Below are 25,190 nucleotides of genomic sequence, written 5' to 3' on the forward strand. Positions count from 1 at the left end.
TCTTCTGGACTGTTTACCTTTGCTCATTGGTTTGACAGAACGTTTGTCTTATTTTCTGGGCTATTGACTGTAGCTCTGTTTCAATTTCTTGCTGCTCTAGATCTGACCCAGATTAGTAGAGACAGAGGCCCAGATCGTCAAAGGAACTCGTGCACCTAACTCCCACTAATTGCCATCTTGTCTATTCCCCTGTCTATAAGGTTTACCGGCTAGTTCATAGGCTCAATGAGGGAAATCTGAGCTTTTAATCACAGAGAATACCTGGGTAGGAAAAGTTTCAGAGTAACAGCCGTGTTAGTCTGTATTCCCAAAAAGAAAAGGAGTACTTGTGGCACCTTAGAGACTAACCAATTTATTTGAGCATGAGCTTTCGTGAGCTACAGCTCACTTCATCGGATGCATACCGTTTCCATCGGTATGCATCCGATGAAGTGAGCTGTAGCTCACGAAAGCTCATGCTTAAATAAATTGGTTAGTCTCTAAGGTGCCACAAGTACTCCTTTTCTTTTTGGGTAGGAAAAGGATCACTGTAATGAAGAAGCGTCTCTGAGAGAGATTTGATAGGCCACAGAGGCAGAAATAAACGAGAAGCACAAGTGCCAGGCCAAAGCTTTAAGCACAACTGAAAAGCTGAAAAAAGGAGGGTGTTTTTTAATGTTTCTCATGTGCCACTGAACAATAGCTACCCAACAAAATCATGAAACAACAGCAACCGAAACAGCACAATGGACATCTAACATCAGTTAGCACTTCACAGCATCAGCCCTCTGATGTTTCATTCAGACATGACCGAGCTTAGCCCATGCCAAATCCAATTGGGATAAACCAAGTTGCTGTGGGATCTGGGACTTTTTGTGGGAAATCATGCAGTTCCCAGAGAGTGGACTTGGCATCGCCCTGGCCTGTTCTTCTTTTCATGCCTTGTAGGGAGAAATGCGCTGCCGTTCCTGGTAAATTTCAAATCTACTCCAAACAGATCATTGCTTCGTTAGTTATCTCAGTCTTTTCGGCTCAATTGACACTCAGATGAAATTTAAACTATTTTCACCCATTTCCCACAAATTCAGTCATTTAAAAAACATTTCCGTGTTTTACAGCACACTCTGGTACTTCTCAATAGTTAGGATGGAAGCCCTCCCTCCCCCCCCGCCTCATGTAGACATGTGGGGATGTGAATGGCAGCATACTGCACCTTCCACCCCACCCCAAGCGGTCCAGCTTACACAGCAGCACCACAAAAATGGCCTTTTTGCTGCCATCTTCACCCCTGGGCCGTGGTGTGAGTTTTTCCCACAAGGGAGGAATTCAGTGCATTTCCTGGGCTTCCCCCTCTGCCGTTGCCCTTGTTATGGCCGAGCAGAAGGCAGAAAGAGTGAAATCTTTCTAAGAGTCAAGACTGTGGCACGGACGGCAGCACTAGCCTACCACGATGGGAGCCATTGCATTTCCATTTAGGGGCTCTCTTATGAGTTCCCCCTACCTAGGCCAACATGGCGAGGCAAGCAGCAGCTCCTTAACTGTTCTGTCCGATTGTTATACCATGTCCATTACCACATCTGAGCTCAACTGCGTCTTCTCCACTTTACACAGCAGCTCCGCATGAGGGGAAGCAATGAAAAATTGCCTGGACAGCAGAAGCATGTCAGAGGGGTGCACTTAGAGGGGCTGTGGAGAGACGTGGTGTAGGCAGCTGCCAGACTGTGTATCCGATTCCCCCCTGTAGCAGAACTCCACTGCTTGGAAATCCATGGAAGAATGGAGTGGGATTGTGTGCCAGCAGAAGAATTCGATCTCCGCATAAGGATCTTTGGACCAAAGTTGGCCAACAGGAAGTAAGTATCTGGCAAAGATCTTGACGTGTTTAATAAAAGTGCTTTTGACACAGTACTGAAGCTGGCTGAAGTAGTTCAGGTCTCTATTCATCCAATCACGCCTTCTTTTGATGTTTAATGGAGATTCAGAGGGCACAAACCCATTCGCTGTCCAACATCAAAGTCTTTCAGAGGTCGACATACAGCAGGAGACATTCCTCCACTACAGGGCACTAATTATATTTAAATTTTCTGGTGCTCTTTTTAGCATTATTTCAGTTAACCGGAAGGTTTTCAAATGATTTCATATTCAGTTAGTATTGCCACTTAATTCCCAAATCACTGCAGAGCTCAGTGCATGCAGTAGGGGCTGTCTCATTAGAGAATTTAGGTCGCATAGTACATGAGGTTTTGGTTTGGATGTTTCCATAAAACAAACTAAAGCAATAGTATAAATAATCAAACGTAAGTAGCATCTCAGTTTAAAAACATGATTTGAAACATTTGAAACATTCCGCTTTGAGATCAAAGTTCACAAGGTACTGGATGGAAACCCTTAAGTTTTTCCCAGCCCTGTGATTCACAGCGAAGACATTTGGGAGTCCAGAGAATCCCTTCACATGCATATACTGTAAACCTTCTGATTTCCACCTTTCAGGTGTACAAATAGAGGAGTCACCTTTCACATGCCTTCAGAAGAGCATTTGCATAAACCAGCTAAGATGTGTTTGCTGTGCAGAGTTTTAAGTGTAATGCAGGTAGTGTAAGCATATAAAGAATGGCTGTGTCTCAACAGAATGTTTTATCGTGTATAAAGCCTCTGGCTAAAAATTCACTTTTTTGTGCCTTTGCCATTTGTGGCTGTCATAAAAATAAAGGGAAGGGTAACCACCTTTCTTTCACTATAAAATCCCTCCTGACCAGAGGCAAAACCCTTTCATCTGTAAAGGGTTAAGAAGCTAAGATAACCTCGCTGGCACCTGACCAAAATGACCAATGGGGAGACAAGATACTTTCAAAGCTGGAGCAGGGAAACAAAGGGTCTGTCTGTGTGATGCTTTTGCCAGGAACAGATCAGGAACGCAGTCTCAAAACTTCTGTTAGTTAGTAATCTAGCTAGAAATGCATTAGATTTCCTTTTGTTTAATGGCTGGTAAAATAAGCTGTGCTGGATGGAATGTATATTCCTGTTTTTGTTTCTTTTTGTAACTTAAGGTTTTGCCTAGAGGGATTCTCTATGTTTTGAATCTGATTACCTTGTAAGGTATTTACCATCCTGATTTTACAGAGGTGATTCTTTTACCTTTTCTTTAATTAAATTCTTCTTTTAAGAACCTGATTGCTTTTTCATTGTTCTTAAGATCCAAGGGTTTGGGTTTGTGTTGACCTGTACAAATTGGTGAGGATTTTTATCAAGCCTTCCCCAGGAAAGGGGGTGTAGGGCTTGGGGGGATATTTTGGGGGAAGACATCTCCAAGTGGTCTCTTTTCCTGTTCTTTGTTTAACACGTTTGGTGGTGGCAGCATAGGGTTCAAGGACAAGGCAAAGTTTGTACCTTGGGGAAGTTTTTAACCTAAGCTGGTAAAAATAAGCTTACGGGGTCTTTCATGCAGATCCCCACATCTGTACCCTAGAGTTCAGAGTGGGGAGGGAACCTTGACAGTGGCATAGAAACCATTTTGCGTAGTCAGCAGCATTATGTAGGTCTGGAGTCCTTGTAAATTGAGCTTCATCATTGACCAAGATCTTCACCGAGATTGGCTCAAGGCAGTATACAGATACTAGTAGCTGTTGGCATCATAAGAGGATTCAACTTGTTTTATATTGGACATCCCCATGGATGTCCATGACTGTTCACAGAGCCTCCTCCATTTCTACCCTGTTCCGCTCAGGGTCTGTGCTACTACCCCGCGGTCTAAGTGATTCCTTGAGCGATATATCATCCACCTGCTTCTCTTCATTTTCATTGGCCTCTTCACAAACCCAGTGGTGCACACAGTCCTGTTCAGAGTTGCTCCTAACGTACCCAGGCAAATTCATGTGTGCCTCATTTTGCCTACTGGCATTTCTGCAGACTTTGCTGGAAATCAGAACCATGCAGGAGCTGGCCACCATCTGAGACTGGCTGCTGGTGCTGTGGGTCATGTTGGTTAGGACGGAGCCATATCTGTAATTGCCACATGGAGTCGTCCTTTTCCAGTCAATAGCCAGGTTCCATCTAGTCCAAGTCTTCTTGATTTCAGTCTGAACCTACCAGAGGGAAAAACAAAATCAATCAACAGATCTAAGGCATAAATTGTAAGGGGAAGGAGTCAAAAGCTAAAGGAAACCTTTAACCATCTTCCCTTTAAAGCACAATCTTGAAAATTCACATGATATGAAGCCCCTCCAGCTGTGTAAAATCAGGTTAAAAAATCACATATTAACCCTTAAGAAAAATCCCAAATGCCCAATCAAATGTCATCACCTATCAGCCAGATTCTAATTAACTTTCTCCAGTCCTACTGTAATCATAGATTCAGATGATAAAGCCAGAAGGGACCATTAGAGTAAAGTGTTGCTGAAGTAAGAGCATCAGAATCTGGCCCTGTGTCACTAATGTCACCTTGACTGAAAGACCTTTTTAAACATTGCATTTACATTTCATCATGCATGTCATTTCACTCCGTTGGTACAATGAATATTACTAGTCAGTTTCTGACCAAGGTGCAAATAATACAGGGGCTTGTTCAAATCTAGACAAAAATTGTTTCCATTTTGTTTATTTTATAATTCATAACAATTTAGGGAACCAACTGCCTGACCCTATCCCTTTAAGAGTTGCTCAGTAGCTGTAGGGACAAACTGCTAACTCACAACTACCCTCTTATTACATTCTGTACAAAATATCCCTTTCTGTCACGCAGTGATTTTTGGTTAGGAGCCTCATCCAATCCGGGCTTTCAGCTTACCTCTCCATTGCAGTAACAATAGATGATGGAGACGAAGAAACCCTGAAGGATAAGGAAGCATAAATTATTAAGGGATAATTGCCATGTGAAGAAGCATGTCAAATGTAAGTCTCCTTCCAGCTAAATTTTAGCATGTCTAACTTATGTTAAACATATTAATGAAGTTTATCATTTCTCAAAGTCTTCCAAGTTCTTTCCATGTTATTTTAGCTACACCCAGCAGAGTTTTATCTGTTATCACAATCCCTGGAGAAAGAAGACAAGGAGATGGAAGCTAGATACTCTCTCTAGTACAACTGGCTGGAAAATGGAAATCCCTTCCCATGAAATATTTCACATTCCTGGGGGAAAAAAAATTGGTGCCAAATGAGGACAGAAAGTAAAAAAATGTGAAATGTTTTGTGAGAAGAAACTTCCAGAAAAATTCCCTTTCAGGAGAACTAAAATGGAATGTTTCCACTGGCCAGAATCCTGCCTGCAGAGAGAATGTGAAACTGACAAGAGTCAGAAAGTGAAATTAACAAGACCTTTGCACAGGGCAGCTGGAAAACCATCACTTCAGTTTTCCTGAGAGAATCAATTTTTTTTTTTTTTTTTTTTTTTTGCAAAATTGATATTTTCCTACAGAAAATTTTGATTTTTGTGAAAATGGCATTTTGTGTTGGAAAATTATTCCAACCAATCAGCTCTGCTCTCTATCTTCAGATTCGTGTCTGCAATGTCTGCTTTCACTGTTATTTCTGGAACCTACATAATCTTGTGGTTATTTACACCCAGTTGTCATAGTAACTGAATGCATATAGTAGAAAAGTAAATTAAAGTCAGAAGCTTCATCCTTGAAGCAGAACTTTCCTAACTAGGAAACAAAAAGACATCTATTTTATCACAAAAGCTAATAATACACCAGCAGAGAAAACACACTCCAGATATAGTCATCACAACCCTTCCATGGTAAATAGCACACAGAGGAGCAGGAGTACTGTTGTGTTTTCTCTAGTGTGGAACGAGCCCCCAGCTGCTCCTAGGTTTAGGAACTCAATGACCAACCTTGTCAGAGCTCTGTAAAAATGTGATTTGCCTTTGGCATCAGAATTACACTGTTACACAGTGTCAAGGGTCTGCAGAAAACCAGAGAGAAGGGGTAAGGGATGAGAAGGACAGAGAACAAAACGGATAATATATCTCGCACCTGGAAAGAGTTGAAGAAGAGCTCACAGTGCATTCGGATCTGCCATCCCAGCCCGGTGAAAGTGTGCGGTAGGCACACAAAGACAATATAATGCACCCCGAAGACCAGAATCAGAACCAAGGTGGACTTTGCTAACTTCCTGTAAGAGAGTTACAAAAAAATACAAGAATGAGAGTGGATTGCAGTGAGGAGATCATGTAGACTCATTAAGATTACATCTAACATAAATTTGTTGACTTTTCAACCTCCTACAGAGTAATGACTTCCTATTTTGTTTTTAGCTAATCATTTTCCAGCATAAAAAGTCCCAGTGGCAATGTGGGATAATTACATTTCCTCAGTCCAGCATAAAACAGAGTCCCACTTGATTGTGTCCCCAAAATGTACCCCAACAAGGGTGATGTGTACTGCAGCCGTCACTCCCTCAGCAGGTACTTACTACGTGAATTAGCACTGTGGTACACAAGTACTTTTCTATTACATTGGACCCGTGAGAGCTTTTACACTTCATCTTGAAAAAGCAAAAGATCTCTTTTCTTGTGAGATATGCTGAAAAGCTCAAGAGCCTAGGGAAGGTTCAGTTAAAAAGGAAATGGGCATTTCCAAGAAAACACTACAAATTAAGGGCTCTACTGTGGCTTGCAGCAAAAACCCTCCAATAGGGTGTGGCTTGTAGCTGCAACACCTCAGTGAGAGATCTGTGAAGCATTGGAGCTCCAAGAGGTCCAGTGGAATCGTCCCTGCTGCTATATCCCTTGCACGGCTGGCTAGCTCCACTGCTCAGTGTGGTGGAGGCTGGGAGCATGGGCTCACAACCTCCTCATTGCACCCTGTCTACTTTTGCACCCCAGGACACACCTGAAGGGATCAGTTTCAAACTGTTCCAGAAAATGGCGGAGGTGCTCCCCTGGTTAGGACCGCCCTTTCAATACAGCTTTGCAACTTCAGTGTGCCACTACCGAGCCCGCTGCTCGGGTAAGTGTGACAGCCACGAGTGTTTTTCCCATTGGCAGGTGGTGTAATCTATCTTTTCTCATGCAGGCCTTTGCACATTCATCTGCGCTTTTGTCACCTTAGGAATAGTTTATTGTAATTCACTCTACAGGAGGCTACACACCGCAATCAACTGGAAACTGAAGCTAGTGCAGTATGTGGCCAACCACTTGTTAAGCACAGCGCCGTGGAGAGAATACATTACACCAGTGCTCCAGAGTCTGAACTGACTGCCTATTTGGTTCCAGCTGGAGCTTTAATTATATTAAAATTTGCATTTCTTTTGCTGTTTGGACTTTTGCAGGAGCCATGAAACAGAAGCAGAGATCTCTAGGGTCAAGCTGGGTTAGCCCTATAAGACATTCAGTGCTGACGGATTTCTACAACTCTGTCACCTTTTGGAACCATAAACTGTAACTCATTGGCATATATATGCTTTACCTGTAAATAATTCTCTCATTCCTTTTCTTAGTTAACAAATCCTTAGTTAGTTTATTACAGGATTGGCTACAAGTGTTGTCTGTGGTGTGAGATCTAGGTACAAATTGACCTAGGATAAGTGACTGGTCTGTGGGGACTGGAAGCAACCTGAATCTTTTGTGGTCTTTGGTTTTATGTGGCAGCCAACTATCACTGAGTCCAGCTTGCCTGGCTGGCAAGATAGCGTGGAATGCCTGAGGGGACTGTCTGTGACTCCATGGTAAGACTGGTATGGTGCTTCAGGAATTCACATTTGTTACTGGGTTGGTGAAATCTAATTTTTGACAGTCTGCCCTGAGATTGACACTCACAGTTGTGAACCACTCCAAACAGTGTGACAGTCCTTCATTGGTTTGGGAGCTGGTTAACTGAGACACCACCTTTCACCTTGAAGAGATGCTGGACCTTGCTTGAGTTAAAGGTATACATCTGCTGGCAGGACATTCTCCAAGTTGGGTGCTCAGTTTGGAATGCACTCCCTCTCCTTGATTCGCCACCCCCAGAATTGTTAACCTGCGAGACCCATCTGTTTTCTCAGGAGTTTGGTAGATCAATGGGTTGACTTGGGTCCCAAGTGGTGGTGGTGGTTATAGGAGTAAGAGGGGATTTTTGAGAGTACCCCTCTATGAGAGTTCTGTAAGCATTTGTATGTGTGTGTGATTTTTTTTTTTTAATGATATTTCATTATGGTTAGGTGTGCTAGAGTTGTAGCCTTAGGGCTGTCGATTAATCGCAGTTAACTCACGCGATTAACTCAAAAAAAATTAACTGCAATTAAAAAAATGAATCGTGATTGCACTATTAAACAATAGAATACCAATTGAAATGCATTAAAAATTTTTGGATGTTTTTCTACATTTTCAAATGTATTGATTTCCATTACAACCCAGAATACAAAGTGTACAGTGCTCACTTTATATTTTTGATTACAAATATTTGCACTGTAAAAATGATAAACAAGAGTATTTTTCAATTCACCTCATACAATACTGTAGTGCAGGGAAAACGGGCTCAGAGGTGATTCCAGCACATCAGGTGACAGTCCCAAAGGGGATCCCTGTGACCGAACCCATCACAGCCAGTTACAACAGGGCCATGCGAACGCTTGTTCTCACTTTCAGGTGACATTGTAAACAAGATGTGGGCAGCATTATCTCCTGCAAATTGTCACCAAACTTGTTTGTCTGAGCAATTGGCTGAAGTAGAACTGAGTGGACTTGTAGGTTCTAAAGTTTTACATTTGTTTTATTTTTGAATGCAGTTATTTTTTTGTACATAATTCTACATTTGTAAGTTCAACTTTTGTTATTAAGAGATTGCACTACAGTATTTGTATTAGGTGAATTATACTATTTCTTTTGTTTTTTACAGTGCAAGTATTTGTAATCAAATATAACTATAAAGTGAGCACTGTACACTTTGTACTCTGTGTTGTAATTGAAATCAATATATTTGAAAATGTAGAAAACAAACATCCAAAAATATTTTAAATAAATGGGATTCTATTATTGTTTAACAGTGCAATTAATCGCTTGACAGCCCTAGAATAAATGAATGAATATTTTTCAGAAATGCTCACAGGAAAGCTGAACTTGCATGCCCACACAGTCTGGAAGATGAATTTACAAAACCAGGATATTTCAGATGAATGTAGCAAAACAATCCATCAACCCCGAAATTTCTCAGAAGCTATGCTTCAAAGGCTGCTTCACCTTTTATTGAGACTTGTAGGTGATTCATACCGTTTAAAGCATCCCTTTTAGCCAGAAAAATCTTGACTATGCTGTTAAACAAAATCCAGCCCAGGGATTTACCTGTATTGTTTCCTTGTGTCATACCCAACAGCATTTGTCTCCCATATTTTGGTTGCCAGAACCCGTACGGTGTTCAGGAACAGAATGAAGTTCAGCTGTAAAATGCAGAGCGGTATTACAGGGGGTTTGAAGGTTGGTTGAAAAGAATGTAATCAGGAGCATAGGCACAAAAACAATGAAGAACATTTTGCCACATAGGAAAACTGCAGCAAGGATAAAATATATCTTTCTGATCACTGGTCCAGGACATTGCTTGGAAAAGTTACTGGTTCTGAAGTTCCTAGCCCTGGCTAGTTGTGAGATATCACATCACTTGGTTATCATGGATGGGCCAGATTTTCAGCTCCATTGAAGTCAACCATGCCAAATTAAACCACTTCAGTTCTGACATAGGTTAAGTTAGATATTGATGAGGTGTTAATTATGGGATCCCATGCTTTCCATTACTAAAAGCTTTAGGGCCAGATTCATTGGCCTGGAGGCTACTCCAGAGGTGCAAAGTGGACTGGCTACCTGGGTCAGGGGAGGGAGGAATCCTTGGGTGCCAGAGAGATGATATAAACACTCCTATGTCAACCCTTCTTTGATTTAATGTAGGGGGGATAGCCTGGCAAAAGGGACTGTGGCTATGATGGTCTTTTGGGGCCACAGGCACCAGGTTTAAGTCATGCTGGGGACAAGGACCAATGCCCATTGACCACATGATCAGGGAGTTGCAAAGATGGCTTAATATCACCTTAGTCCATCACCAACTTGTGCACTTCCCCTGAGCACAGTTCAGCCAGTTCGGTGACTCTGGGCCTAACTCCAGCTGTGTTCAATATAGCAGCAGCTCAAACCACATCAGGAACTGAGTAGAAACAAAAGTCAGCTTGGTATAAAGTGTGTGGGTTTTTTTTTTTTTATTGTTTTTAAGGGCTGATGTCCTCAATCTGGCCAGGATTACTGGAGTTGGCAGTACCAGCTCTGTGAAATTGGACGAATCCCAGCTTCCCAAAGCTATATGGCATTTCTTTCCAGCCCCGGGGTTTTGGGAGATACTGCACCTTAAAACAGGTCCCGCTGAACTGGCGGAGATCTTTTCGGCATTGCTTGAGCGCTGGGCATAGTAAGCCCTAGTCTTCACAGCAGTGTAATTTTTTTATGCATCACAGATAGCCCTGTTATCACAGTTTAGTTTGCATTGTTTCCCTTGTACCTACTGCCAGTTTTACTTGTGTACACGCAGGGCTTTCATTTGCAAACCACCCCTTTCAAGTGCAGCTTTGGCAAGACTTCTGTGGTGTAATTTAGAAATCCTGAATACACCAGCTGCCTTTATTAGGCATAGAAAGCATTTTCTATTCCATGCACCAAAGTGCCTATTATCGCATCAGCTAAGCCCTCCCGCAGAATTGGATGCTGATTGTGAACAAACAAACAATCAAATGGTCTCATAGTGTCAGTTGAAAATCTAGTGAGTACGCTGCCAGGGGATCATACGCTATGCTGCCCAAAGGATGAAACTGAGAGTATAATGGGTCTTTTGTATCACTAACTGGAATCCCACGCTGTCACAACAGCATAGTGCCAGTGGAAACAGTTGCAGTGAAAAAGGTTTGGGGTCCCTTAAGGAGAACTTTCATCCACATGAATCAAACAGAAATTTGTTAGGAAACTTTCAAATCTGAGCTACCTGTCAGACCCCTTCTCCTCAAAGCCCAGCTAGTCAATTGGAGCATTTTCCCATTCACTTCAGCGGCTTTGGACCAGGACTTTATTGCCACTGTGACCTCTGAAATAAGGGCAGAACATCTGGGATCTGGAGGCAAACTGGTCTTGGTGAAAGGCTTCTGAATTCCTTGTTCCTATAGGTCCTCAGAGGCTAAGTTTAGGACATCAATTCACACAGGGCCTGAGCCTGATTCTCCTGCTGTTTAAATCAGAAGTAATTCCATTGAAATTGTTGGCACGAGACCAGTGGCATGAGAGAAGAATCAGGTCAAGAACTGGACAGCATCATATATGAACACAGACAGTTCATTCACATATTACTGAGGCTGTAAAAACAGGGCTTGAAGAAAGGACGCTCTCCCTGCGTTAAGCATGGCCATTTCCATTACACAAATTACTGCCACTTTCACCTTGAAACATAGTGAAAGGTCCCAATTGACACCAAAAGAATGGATTGACTGCACTCAAAATACGGCACCGAAGTGGAGTATACTGACAGAGAGCACCTATGTCACTGTTTTCTGGCAATTCCTTATTTCTACAGCAATTCTAAATAGCACATAGTTAGAACAGTATGCAGGGGCCTCTTGTGCCACTGCTCATAAAGATACCAAGGGATGTGACGCATCCTCCGGCAACAGAATTTTTCAAATTAAGATTTCATGTTTTTCTAGCAGATAGTGCAAGCAGAGCTATTGGACGTGAAGCAGGAATTAATTCTTTGACATTCGATGGCCTGTGATTGCAGGTGGTCAGATTAAATCATCACAATGATCCCTAAAAATCTGTGACTAACTGACCTGATTCCAATCTCATTTACACAAGTTCTCTGCGGCTGTATATCATTGGGCATGGCTCTCCTTTACACTTAAGACCCTTTTACACCATTATATTAATGTAAAGGAGAATTTACATCCACTTCACGTTGCCAAAGAGAGGAAGAGGGGTCACAGTGTAAACACAAATCAGGTTCCATTGTCTTAGTGGAGTTACTCCTCTTTTACACCTATGTAAGTTAGCCCACAAACAGCCCCAAAATCTTCACTAACCAAAGAAAAGGTGACTTCGTCGTTTTTTTGAAACCTTTCATTTTGATGTTACTCTTTTTGGTTTCCTGGGGGTGTGCCTTTAAAAAGGATGTGCTTTGTCTCTATTTGTTTTCATTTCTCTCAGCCAGTTTTTATGCTGGTTTGTTTGTTACTTGGCTTTCCTGAAATATTTCCAGGTTCATTTGAAAACAAACCAGTGCATCAGATATAATGTCCAGTCATAGAACTGGGTGGCTTTTGTACTCAGAGAGCAAACAGCAGTGCAAACTGTTACTCTTGGGCTTGAAGAAAAACCCCGTGTTCTGTTCTAGAGACGAAAGAAACAGCTAGCTTGCGATCGGAGTGTTTGATAATAAAATTTGTTCCGTAAAATAGGATGGGGGCACCAGTAATGTTGTTATTTCTATGTATTACAGTAGTGCTTAGTGGCCCCAATTGAGACTGGCACCCCATTGTGCTAGGTCCTGTACAAATACTGAGAGTATGTCTACACTACACAGTGCAGGTAGGCATGCCTATGCTAGCTTTAATCTAGCTAGTGGATCTAAAAACCCGCAGTGAAGATGTGGTGGCATAGACCCTTCCATTGGCTGTACAAGCTGCCTGGAATCCTGGGTTGGTAGTGGGGTCTGGGTCCCCACAGTTTCACTCCTGGTTTGGCATGAGAGTAGCTTGCTAAATGCAGGACCAGCATATACCATTCCCCAGACAATTCTCTCAGTGCAGCTAGTCCTCACCTTTCAAACCTCGTCCACTCTCCTGAGGTCTCAGTCCCACAGTTTTGTGATGCTGGCAATCAAGTTGAAACTGCCATGCTCATTTTCATTTGGGAAGCAAGCTGGCTTGGAATCCAGATCTCCTGTCCCAACCTGTCATAACACTTCATTTACTACAAATGTGTTTTGAGCCCAGTAAGAGTGATAGCTCTGGAAACTCACCAAAGTGTCATTTTGATTATAATAAAAAAGCTTGGTGTCAAGTGCAGAAGCGGCTAATAACCAGGGGCCATGTCTAATACCTAGACTCTGAGTTAAGCACATTTCAATGAGCCATCTAAAAGCCTTAAATCACAGATGAGTCTGAAAAGTAGATTTTAATGTCTGGACAAATTTGATCATTTATTACAACACCGCTCCTAAGACAAGAGACTCTGGCAAGAGCTACAGCCATTACTAGTGAATTTTTATGAGGCCGAGGCAGCAGAAATTAAGTGTGTCTAGAAACAAAGGATGATATAAATGTAAATATAACAGAAGAAGAAAACGCTCTCCAAAGATTTTTTTTTTCTGCTTCTCCTGAAGCAAACAAAATTAACTGTGTAAGGATGCATGTGTCCTGGTTACAGAAGCACCTTTGACAGGTTAAGTTGATGCATGATGAAAATTCAGTATGCAGCAGCCCTTTAAAAAAAATCCCATTTTTATGTGTTTTTAAGGTGTCACATCAGGCTCTGCACAGTGTACAGATGAGCTCAGCAGAGGTGCTGCAGTGAAAGCTATGCTGGTATAAATAAGAAAGGGCAATTGGCTGAGTGTTCTCTGGCCTCATGGCTTTGGAATTCAATCCCAACTCAGTGGTCTGAAACAGACCAAATCTGATCAGTTGACATGATCAGAAAGTGAGAACCATGTCATGAAAATAGCACAGTGTTATTTGTTCTGCTGGTTTAGAAAAGGAACAATTATTGGGTTATTCCAATTTTTTTCTTTAACATTTTTATAGAAAAGTTTTCATTTGGGACTTTTTTTATTTTTCCTTTCTCCGCCCCCCCCCCCGCCCTTCCCATGTTGCCAACAGGAAGAATGATAAATCAAACCTCAAAAACTTAAATACCCCCCCCCATATTTTTGTTTTCTATGTTTCTTCAAAACACCAGGACCGTTTGGGAGAAAAAAAGGTCAAGAAATTTGTCAATTTCCTAAAAAGGCCATTTTTGACACTGCCCTCGCCCCCGTCTCCCCCCCACACCAAAAATTGTCCAACCAGCTCTACTACTGATCCTCACGGCATGCTGCAAAGTTAAGCTTTGGTGGGGAAAGGGTATTTATGTTTTTAATATGCTGGGGTTGCTGATGGTGGGTTATATTGGATCGCCCTGCTGTGCTTTAGCTATTTTGGGGAATATTTTTAAATTATTTTTAAGTTATGCCAGGGGAGTGTACAGCTACATTCTGTTTAAATATAATATTTATTTTATGGGCCAGATTAATTAGTAGGATAATGGAGACACAATTCTTGGTTTCCCTATGCATTGGCAAATGCCAGTCTTTTTAATTCTGTATTTGAATAAATTGTTCCAGTTATAATCATCAGGTATTTTCATGTGTGTCAAAAATTGGGCCAAACACAGAGCATGAATGAGATTTATGACGTACTGATTTTACATAAATACAGACATGAGATTAATCATGAGATGCATGAAACTTGGCAGGTCCAGCTGCCGTATTATTATTATGTTTATTATTTGTGTGCCAAGTTACGGTAACAAAGATAGTACCCAGTGCAGTACTTGGGTTGTGCAATGCTGCCCAGGACTTGGGCCATTGTGGATACAAACACTATAATTCTAAAAGCAAAAAGTATGGACTCATTAGCATTATCCCCTCTGAAGAATCTACCTTCATATCAAACTCCCAGTAGTTTCAATGAGGGTTTCGCACATGGAAGAGCCGCATGATTCGGCTCCTGGAGTCACACATCACTTTCCTATCTTCCTTGCCCCACTCTGTGCTTTTCAGCCATTCCCTTTAGCATAAAATGTTACAGGGCTAAAATTCAAGATGAGAATATGGGCACGGGGATTGAAACTGCAAAGAAGATCTTTCGTTTCCCATATACTTTTGAAAATGGAACTCACGTGATTTTGAAAAGGGAACCCTTGGCCTACACTTGAATATGATCATTTTTATCAGCTATCATAAACAAAGTATTCTCAGTCTGGAATTTTAAAAAAAGAAGCCATTACAGCTTTTGCCCTAAACTTTCCCCTTGAGGTTCAAAAGCCAAAAGTTGGATTAACTTTATTTTTAAATTGCTTTTCATTGTCACCCGGTTTTACACTTCTGCATGGGACCAATAAAGAAAGTGATTAAATCCTGACGCAAAGGCTGTTCTTATGTTATTCCTGGCCTGGACAGGAAGCACTGGAAATTCCATGAGAACATCTGTTTTCGGGCAAGTTCCAGCCAATTTTATAGACTCAAGAGATTTCAATAATTAGGAAAAGGATCTGAAATTTGGAGCATTTATCTGAACAGAGTCTAACTGCTGACTCTTCATTCATCCATCACTAGGGAAAGCTTCACCTTGATCAACTTCATTTCTTGAGTCACTTTTTCTGATCGATCCCAAGAGTTAGTTGAGAGACTAAGGTAACTTGCTCCTCATTCCACCCTCCCCATCCCCACTCTCACTTCAGAACCTGTGTCGTTTACAGCAAAGCCAGAGAGTTTAAAAAAAATCAGACAACCAATAAACTATTTACACTACATCGCATGTATAAAACCTACCCCAATGGCTGCTAATATCGGTGCTTGGTAAATCCATTTGATAGCGCCGGCACTGAGCTCCCAGCATCTGTGATATCAACAAATACCTAGAGTTAAACTAATGACAACAGCAATAAACAATCAAAGGTGGGGTTTTTTTTTGGGTTTTTTTTTAGTTTTGTTTTTTCCCCATTGGCTAGAATGGGTCATGCTCACTTTGGAGGCGTGTAGATGAATGGGCCACCGATTTAGGTCAGCCAAAAGAAACAGTCAGCGCTAGGCTATCAGTCTACGAAAAGACCAACAAAACCAGCCACATCATCACCCTCAAAACAATGACACTCCCCCCATCCCCCATTGGGACTAACTGCCTCCATTGTTGGCACTCGCAGAGTGAAAGGACAAGGAGACTGGAAGCTCTAGTCAAGAGCTGATCCCGCTGGGGCACAGTTGAGACCCTCTGAGAAGACAACGTGGGTAACTTCCACTGCTGCAGGAGTGGTTGCACAGACGGCGTCATTCGCCTGCGCTGTCAAGACAGCAGCTTTCATGACCGTTGACTGGAGACATGGGTTTTAACCAGGAAAAGCATGTCAGCCATAAGTTCAAGCTTCAGAATGGGGTCAAAAAATGCATTTGGCTAATAGATAAATGACGGAGAGTGGAAGCGAAAACAAGACTGATCAATACAACCCAAATGGCCCATATTAGACAAAAATGCAGGGCTTTGACGACTAATGATGAGGGTACAGGGAATCAAGAGTTTGTCTCTATAAAAACATAAGCCAAAATGATGTGATCCTTTACCTCCTGCTGCATGTTTTCATTATATAAACGTAGGTATTACAGCTGTTTAGCTACTCTAAAGCAATGTAAATACTTCATCACACATGCTACAGTTGGGTCAGCTGTAGCTGTAATCATGTTAACGATAGAGGCCATGACACTACTTGCTAAATGCAGATACCATTGGTTTTACAGGAATAACATGTCAGTTTAGGGATAAGTTGTGAAGCCTTTTTTCCTGCCGGGGCGTGCTTAAGCACACCCATTTGTCCATTGACTTCAATGGGTCCCTGGTATGACTAAGTGCTCTCCAGGCTGAGTTAGGTTCACACAGTTAGCCTGTGGTTAGTAAATAATGCATATGAATTGCAAAGTTCTGGCGCATCCATTTACAAGTAGTCATGAGCCTGGAGTGGCAAGTCTTAAGCAACCTCAGGCCTTGTTTTAGGGATATTTTATGAGCGCATTTCCTGCTGAATGGGCGTATGTGTTGTCTGAACATGACAATAATTTTCTGTCTTACTCTATATGAGACTCTTAGCTATTCAGGCTTGTCAACAGCGCCTTCTGCTCTCTAAAGGACTTATTTTCTTCCTGTTGTTGACAAAATAATGTCTGCAATTTCATACCGACACAGACATGAAAGAACGTCAACTGATTGTCATGCTGGACACTGTGTTTCAGCCCTGTAGAAAACGTAATGTTTTAGTATGAATTTACATTGCATATAAAGGGTCAAATGCTAACCAAACACACCCAAAATTCATCATTTGTGGTGTTTGCATGGTTATTTTTCAGCTGGAATAATAGACTTCTTAATTGACTTCTTAATTCAGCTGCAATAACAGACTTCTTAATCCGAGTGTGTGTTTGCTGAGTGAGTATCCGAGTGTGTGTTTGCTGGGAGCACAGTTTGAAAGCCTGAGCGAGTGCCTGATTGGGTGGTAGCCTGCAGGGGGTGGGTATTGGGGGTGTCTGTTTGTTTGTTTCAGGGAAGCCTGGCTGTTTAAAAATAGCCAGAGCTCCGCGAACCAGCTGAGCGGCGGCGGACCAGCTGAGCAGCGGGGAACAGCAGAGCAGCAAACAGCAGGAGTTTGCCTGGGAGTTCACCTGGGGTGAGCCCAGTGAGGCTTACATCTTGCCAGCTTCTCTGAGGAAGCTCATAGTAGGAAGGTGATATGGAGGGGGGGCGTTCAGCTATTGTGACCTGCACTGGATGTGCCATGTTTGTCTTTCTTCCACAGGACAGAAGTGACTTTGTCTGTACAAAGTGCAGGCTAGTATCCATATTGGAAGAGAAGATTGAAGGTCTGGAGCAACAGATATCGACCCTGCGTTGCATACAAGAATCTGAGGATTTCCTGGACAAAAGTCAGGATATGCTTCTACGGGCACAAAGCTCTAAAGATTTAGAGCACGTTGCACAGCGGAGCCAAGAGGCCAGTGAAGAAGCTTGGCAACATGTGACCTCCAGAAGAAGAAGGGGGAATGTCCGGGTACCAGCAACGCAGACACAGGTAAGTAACCGTTTTCATGTTCTCTCCACAGATACCATTGTGGAGAGTTGACCAGATGATACGTCTGAGGGGAGAAAGCAGAAGGAGACTCCGCTGGTTGGAAGGCATGAGATGCACTGTCCTAAGGTTGGGGGTTCCACGACCACCACTCCCAAGAGAAGGAGGCGGGTGGTGGTGGTCGGGGACTCTCTCCTCAGGGGGACTGAGTCATCTATCTGCCGCCCTGACCGGGAAAACAGAGAAGTCTGCTGCTTGCCAGGGGCTAAGATTTGCGATGTGACGGAGAGACTGCCGAGACTCATCAAGCCCTCGGATCGCTACCCCTTCCTGCTTCTCCACGTGGGCACCAATGATACTGCCAAGAATGACCTTGAGCGGATCACTGCGGACTACGTGGCTCTGGGAAGAAGGATAAAGGAGTTTGAGGCCCAAGTGGTGTTCTTGTCCATCCTCCCCGTGGAAGGAAAAGGCCGGGGTAGGGACCGTCGAATCGTCGAGTCATGGAAGTCAACAAATGGCTACGCAGGTGGTGTCAGAGAGAAGGCTTTGGATTCTTTGACCATGGGATGGTGTTACATGAAGGAGGAGTGCTGGGCAGAGACGGGCTCCACCTAACGAAGAGAGGGAAGAGCATCTTTGCGAGCAGGCTGGCTAACCTAGTGAGGAGGGCTTTAAACTAGGTTCACCGGGGGAAGGAGACCAAAGCCCTGAGGTAAGTGGGCAAGCAGGATACCGGGAGGAAGCACAGGCAGGAACGTCTGTGAGGGGAGGGCTCCTGCCTCATACTGAGAATGAGGGGCAATCAGCAGGTTATCTCAAGTGTCTATATACAAATGCACAAAGCCTTGGAAACAAACAGAGAGAACTGGAGGTCCTGGTGAAGGCAAGGAATTATGACGTGATTGGAATAACAGAGACTTGGTGGGATAACTCACATGACTGGAGTACTGTCATGGATGGTTATAAACTGTTCAGGAAGGACAGGCAGGGCAGAAAAGGTGGGGGAGTACCACTGTATGTAAGGGAGCAGTATGACTGCTCAGAGCTCCGGTATGAAACTGCAGAAAAACCTGAGTGTCTCTGGATTAAGTTTAGAAGTGTGAGCAACAAGAGTGATGTAGTGGTGGGAGTCTGCTATAGACCACCGGACCAGGGGGATGAGGTGGATGAGGCTTTCTTCCGGCAACTCGCAGAAGCTACTAGATCGCACGCCCTGGTTCTCATGGGCAACTTCAATCACCCTGATATCTGCTGGGAGAGCACTACAGCGGTGCACAGACAATCCAGGAAGTTTTTGGAAAATGTAGGGGACAATTTCCTGGTGCAAGTGCTGGAGGAGCCAACTAGGGGGAGAGCTTTTCTTGACCTGCTGCTCACAAACCGGGAAGAATTAGTAGGGGAAGCAAAAGTGGATGGGAACGTGGGAGGCAGTGACCATGAGTTGGTCAAATTCAGGATCCTGACACAGGGAAGAAAGGTAAGCAGCAGAATACGGATGCTGGACTTCAGGAAAGCAGACTTCGACTCCCTCAGGGAACTGATGGGTAGGATCCCCTGGGGGAATAACATGAGGGGGAAAGGAGTCCAGGAGAGCTGGCTGTATTTCAGAGAATCCCTATTGAGGTTACAGGGACAAACCATTCCGATGTGTCGAAAGAATAGTAAATATGGCAGGCGACCAGCTTGGTTTAACAGTGAAATCCTTGCGGATCTTAAACATAAAAAAGAAGCTTACAAGAGGTGGAAGATTGGACAAATGACCAGGGAAGAGTATAAAAATGTTGCTCGGGCATGCAGGAGTGAAATCAGGAAGGCCAAATCCCACCTGGAGTTGCAGCTAGCAAGAGATGTTAAGAGTAACAAGAAGGGTTTCTTCAGGTATGTTCGCAACAACAAGAAAGTCAAGGAAAGTGTGGGCCCCTTACTGAATGAGGGAGGCAACCTAGTGACAGAGGATGTGGAAAAAGCTAATGTACTCAATGCTTTTTTTGCCTCTGTCTTCACGAACAAGGTCAGCTCCCAGAGTGCTGCGCTGGGCAACATACCATGGGGAGTAGGTGGCCAGCCCTCTGTGGAGAAAGAGGTGGTTAGGGACTATTTAGAAAAGCTAGATGAGCACAAGTCCATGGGGCCACATGCGCTGCATCCGAGAGTGCTAAAGGAGTTGGCGGCTGTGATAGCAGAGCCATTGGCCATTATCTTTGAAAACTCATAGCGATCGGGGGAAGTCCCGGACGACTGGAAAAAGGCTAATGTAGTGCCCACCTTTAAAAAAGGGAAGAAGGAGGATCCTGGGAACTACAGGCCAGTCAGCCTCACCTCAGTCCCCGGAAAAATCATGGAGCAGGTCCTCAAGGAATCAATCCTGAAGCACTTACACTTAGAGGAAAGTGATCAGGAACAGTCAGCATGGATTCACCAAGGGAAGGTCATGCCTGACTAATCTAATCGCCTTCTATGATGAGATTACTGGTTCTGTGGATGAAGGGAAAGCAGTGGATGTATTGTTTCTTGACTTTAGCAAAGCTTTTGACACAGTCTCCCACAGTATTCTTGTCAGCAAGTTAAGGAAGTATGGGCTGGATGAATGCACTATAAGGTGGGTAGAAAGTTGGCTAGATTGTCGGGCTCAACGAGTAGTGATCAATGGCTCCATGTCTGGATGGCAGTCGGTATCAAGTGGAGTGCCCCAAGGGTCGGTTCTGGGGCTGGTTTTGTTCAATATCTCCATAAATGATCTGGAGGATGGTGTGGATTGCACTCTCAGCAAATTTGCGGATGATACTAAACTAGGAGGAGTGGTAGATACGGTGGCAGGTAAGGATAGGATACAGAGGGACCTAGACAAATTGGAGGATTGGGCCAAAAGAAATCTGATGAGGTTCAACAAGGATAAGTGCAGGGTCCTGCACTTAGGACGGAAGAATCCAATGCACCGCTACAGACTAGGGACCGAATGGCTAGGCAGCAGTTCTGCGGAAAAGGACCTACGGGTGACAGTGGATGAGAAGCTGGATATGAGTCAACAGTGTGCCCTTGTTGCCAAGAAGGCCAATGGTATTTTGGGATGTATAAGTAGGGGCATAGCCAGCAGATCAAGGGACGTGATTGTTCCCCTCTATTCGACATTGGTGAGGCCTCATCTGGAGTACTGTGTCCAGTTTTGGGCCCCACACTACAAGAAGGATGTGGATAAATTGGAGAGAGTCCAGCGAAGGGCAACAAAAATGATTAGGGGTCTGGAACACATGACTTATGAGGAGAGGCTGAGGGAACTGGGATTGTTTAGTCTGCAGAAGAGAAGAATGAGGGGGGATTTGATAGCTGCTTTCAACTACCTGAGAGGTGGTTCCAAAGAGGATGGTTCTAGACTATTCTCAGTGGTAGAAGAGGACAGAACAAGAAGTAATGGTCTCAAGTTGCAGTGGGGGAGGTTTAGGTTGGATATTAGGAGAAACTTTTTCACTAGGAAGGTGGTGAAACACTGGAATGCGTTACCTAGGAAGGTGGTAGAATCTCCTTCCTTAGAAGTTTTTAAGGTCAGGCTTGACAAAGCCCTGGCTGGGATGATTTAATTGGGGATTGGTCCTGCTTTGAGTAGAGGGTTGAACTAGATGACCTCCTGAGGTCCCTTCCAACCCTGATATTCTATGATTCTATGACAGTGGCTAGCACAGCTGAAATGCCTTTGAATGCTCATCAGAGTGCCACTCCATCAGTAATTACATTGTCTATCTGATGCCCATGGTTGTCATATCGGAGCACCTCAGAATAATGCATTTTTCCTCAAAACAGCTCACTGAGGCAGGGAAGTGCTATTATCCACGTTTCCTGGATGGTGAACTGAAGCCCCAAAGAGACTGACTGTTCCACAGTCACACAGAACATCAATAGCAAAGCAGGGACTTGAACCCAGGTCTCCCCACTTCTTGGGTAGGGGCCTCACCCTTGGAGCAGAGCTTCAACTAGTGTCAATCTGTGTTGAACCACTGACTTCAATGGAGTAATGCTGATTTGCATCACCTGCTGTTCAGCCCATACATCGGTGATCAGCTTGCAAAATAGATATTTGATAAGAATAGGATTTTCAATTAAAAAAAAGCCAGAAGAGTGGGACCTGGCTGGAGGATATTTGCTGTTCATAGTGGGGGTTTATACACCAGTAGTGTTCCTTCTAAATGCCTGTATGTACACAGCTTACGTGGAATACATTATATTCTTTAATCGATTGTTTCTTTCGGTACCGAATGTAGCTCTCTTGAAAGGCGTCCGACTGATAGCCCTAGAGACTGAAGTCACCGACTGCACAGTATAAGTGACAGCCTACTGCTAGTGGAAGCTGGTTCCTTTTGAGTGCTGTTGAATGAGCTCTGTGAAGCCAGTCGCTGGTCTCCATCCAATTTCAAGTTGGCAGATGCCCATATCACAAAAACCACCTGAGCAATCAACATCTTCACTGGAAGACTCAGCAGCAAGGTCAAGAACTGACTTACCCATCGGCGTGGGGGAGCTCCCTCAGTTCAGAGTTTAATCATGGTGATGTGACAAGGCAAGGATCCTTGAACTGCAACAGCCCAAACCACCCCAGTTTGATAAAGGCCTTTCAGTCTCTGGGGCTGTCAATCTGGCAATTAAGCATGTTGCAGAATAGGTTATGTTCTGATGGCAAATTTGTGGAATATCCATGAATGGCAAGAAATCAGGCAAGAATATATGGCATGTAACAGACAAACAGCGCTGCTGTTTTTATTAATAAGATATTGTACTTGATTTCTTCTGACCACTTACTCCACCGGGAAAGTATGTTTATTTTACAAAGGAAGCAAAGGCTGTTTGAATTTAGACAAACTAAAAAAAAATCAATACACAGATTTAAAGACCAGAAGGGACCATTATGATCTAGTCTGACCTCCTGCATTACATAGCCCAGAAAATTTCACGCAGTGAGTTCTGCATCAAGACCATAAATTCTATTCAAATTACAGGACATCTTTTAGAAGTACATCCAGGCCCAGCTCCTAAAAAGTAGTTAGGGACCTAATTCCCTTTTAAATCAATGGGAGTTAGGTACCTAAATACCTTTAAGGATCTGGGCTCCAGTCTTGATTTAATGAATTAAAGTGATGGAGAATCAACCTCATCCTTAAATTGTTCCAATGGCTAATTACCCTCACTGTTAAAAATTTGCACCTTATTTTTAGTCTGAATTTTGAGGGTGATTTTCTCCTTTCTGACAGACAGACAGAGGTAGAGGGAATGTGCACACAAGCCACAGTGATAGGTGCCAATAGTTTTGATTTTCCGTACATTTAGGATGAGTGGATATACTTTGTTACACTAAGCTATACTACGTGACGGGAAAGAAATGTATAATATTGTACTGTTAATTAGAGCTGGGTGATAAATGGTTTTCCCATCCAAGGAAAACTTTTGAGATTTTGAATTTTTTTCCCACCCTGACTCAGAATGAAAAGTCAAAATCTTGAAAATGTTTGCTAACCAACAATCACAAAATCAACCATTCAATCAGTTTGAATCCATCAAATAGTTCAGTTTCAAAAAAGTTCTTTTTTAAAATTGTAACTCTTTTTAAAACTACACTAAGCTTAACTTTTGAAACAAAGTAATTTTGAACTAAAACCTGGAATATTTCTTTTAAAAAATATCAAAACGGGTCATTGTGACAACTCTGAATTTTTTTCAAAACAAGACATTTGTCAAAACCGTTCCTGTGAACTGTTTTGGTTTAGATGAATCAGCATTTTCTGCTGAAAAGCCATTTTTTTGACAAAAATTCTATCCTGCTCTTCCATTAGCACAGTGTAATGCTCTCCATTTCCTACCAATGGACTTCATTGATGATGATTTTTCAATATAAGAAATAGCTGGAAGACTCCAAACTGGAAGAGAATAACACAAGGCCCAATCAAGTTGGCCGTTTTTCAAAGAGATATTATTACGGGAACAAGAGTAAACTATCCCACTGCGTAGGAAAGATAGGAAGTATGGCAAGTGACCACTCTAGCTTAACCAGGAGATCTTCAATGATCTGAAACTCAAAAAAGAGTCCTATAAAAAGTGGAAACTATGTCAAATTACAAAGGATGAATATAAACAAACAATTCAAGCATGTAGGGACAAAATTAGAAAGGCCAAAGCACAAAATGAGATCAAACTAGCTAGAGACATAAAAGGGTAACAAGAATACATTCTTCAAATATATTAGAAGCAAGCGGAAGACCAAAGAAAGAGTAGGCCCATTACTCAATGGGGGGTGGAGGGAAGAGACAATAAAAGAAAATGTGGAAATGGCAGAAGTACTAAATGACTTTTTGTTTCAGTTTTCACCAAAAAGGTTAGTAGCGATTGGACATCTAACATAATGAATGCCAGTGAAAATTAGATAGGCTTTAAAGCTAAAATAGGGAAAGAACAAGTTAAAAATGACTTAGACAAGTTAGATATCTTCAAGTCAGCAGGGCCTGATGAAATACATCTTAGAATACTCAAGGAGCTGACTGAGGAGATCTCGGAGCCATTTCATGACTATCTTCAAAAACTCATGGAAGATTGGAGAGATTCCAGGAGGACTGGAAGAGGGCAAATATAGTGTCAATCTATAAAAAGGGGAATAAAGACAACCTGAGAAATTTCAGGCCCATCAGCTTAACTTCAGTACCCAGAAAGATAGTGGCTCAAATAATCAAGCAATCCAGTTGCAAACACCCAGAAGATAATAAGGTGACAAGTAACAGTCAACAGGGATTTGTCAAGAACAAATCGTGTCAAACCAACCTAATAGCTTTCTTTGACAGGGTAACAAGCCTTGTGGATGGAGGGGAAGCAGTAGATGTGGTATACCTTGACTTTAGTAAGGCATTTGATACTGTCTCGCATGATCTTCTCATAAACAAACGAAGGAAATACAGCCTAGACAGAGCTACCATAAGATGGGTGTAAAACTGATTGGAAAACCATTCCCAGAGAGTAGTTATCAGTGGTTCACAGTCATGCTGGAAGGACATATTGAGTGGGGTTCCACAAGAATCGGTCCTGGGTCCAGTTCTGTTTAATATCTTCATCAATGATTTAGATAATGGCATAAAGAGTACACTTATAAAGTTTGTGGACGATACCAAGCTGGGAGGGGTTGCAAGTGCTTTGGAGGATAGGATTAAAATTCAAAATGATCTGGACGAACTAGAGAAATGTTCTGAACTAAATAGGATGCAATTCAATAAGGACAAATGCAAAGTACTCCACTTAGGAAGGAACAATCAATTGCTCACAAACAAAATGGGAAATGACTGCCTAGGAAGGAGTACTGCAGAAAGGGATCTGGAGGTCATAGTGGATCACAAGTTCAATACGAGTCAACAGTGTAACACCGTTGAAAATA

At 42.8% G+C, this 25,190-nt stretch overlaps 1 protein-coding gene across 1 annotated transcript in view; it reads right to left on the reverse strand.

Annotated features, from left to right (window-relative positions):
• Window positions 1-637: 637 nt before the first annotated feature.
• Window positions 638-25,190, reverse strand: part of PTH2R (parathyroid hormone 2 receptor) — a 107,130-nt gene continuing 82,577 nt past the window's right edge. Inside the window, exons 9-13 of the mRNA XM_084642623.1 lie at window positions 15,510-15,576; window positions 9,239-9,333; window positions 5,952-6,090; window positions 4,763-4,804; window positions 638-4,061 (exon numbers count right to left, since the gene is read on the reverse strand). Coding sequence (XP_084498749.1) covers window positions 3,666-4,061; window positions 4,763-4,804; window positions 5,952-6,090; window positions 9,239-9,333; window positions 15,510-15,576 — 739 coding nt within the window. The 3' untranslated portion in view covers window positions 638-3,665. The remainder of the gene's footprint in view (window positions 4,062-4,762; window positions 4,805-5,951; window positions 6,091-9,238; window positions 9,334-15,509; window positions 15,577-25,190) is intronic.

This window comes from Lepidochelys olivacea (genome assembly GCF_965140295.1).
Source record: "Lepidochelys olivacea isolate rLepOli2 genome assembly, chromosome: 11".
NCBI lineage: Eukaryota > Metazoa > Chordata > Testudines > Cheloniidae > Lepidochelys > Lepidochelys olivacea.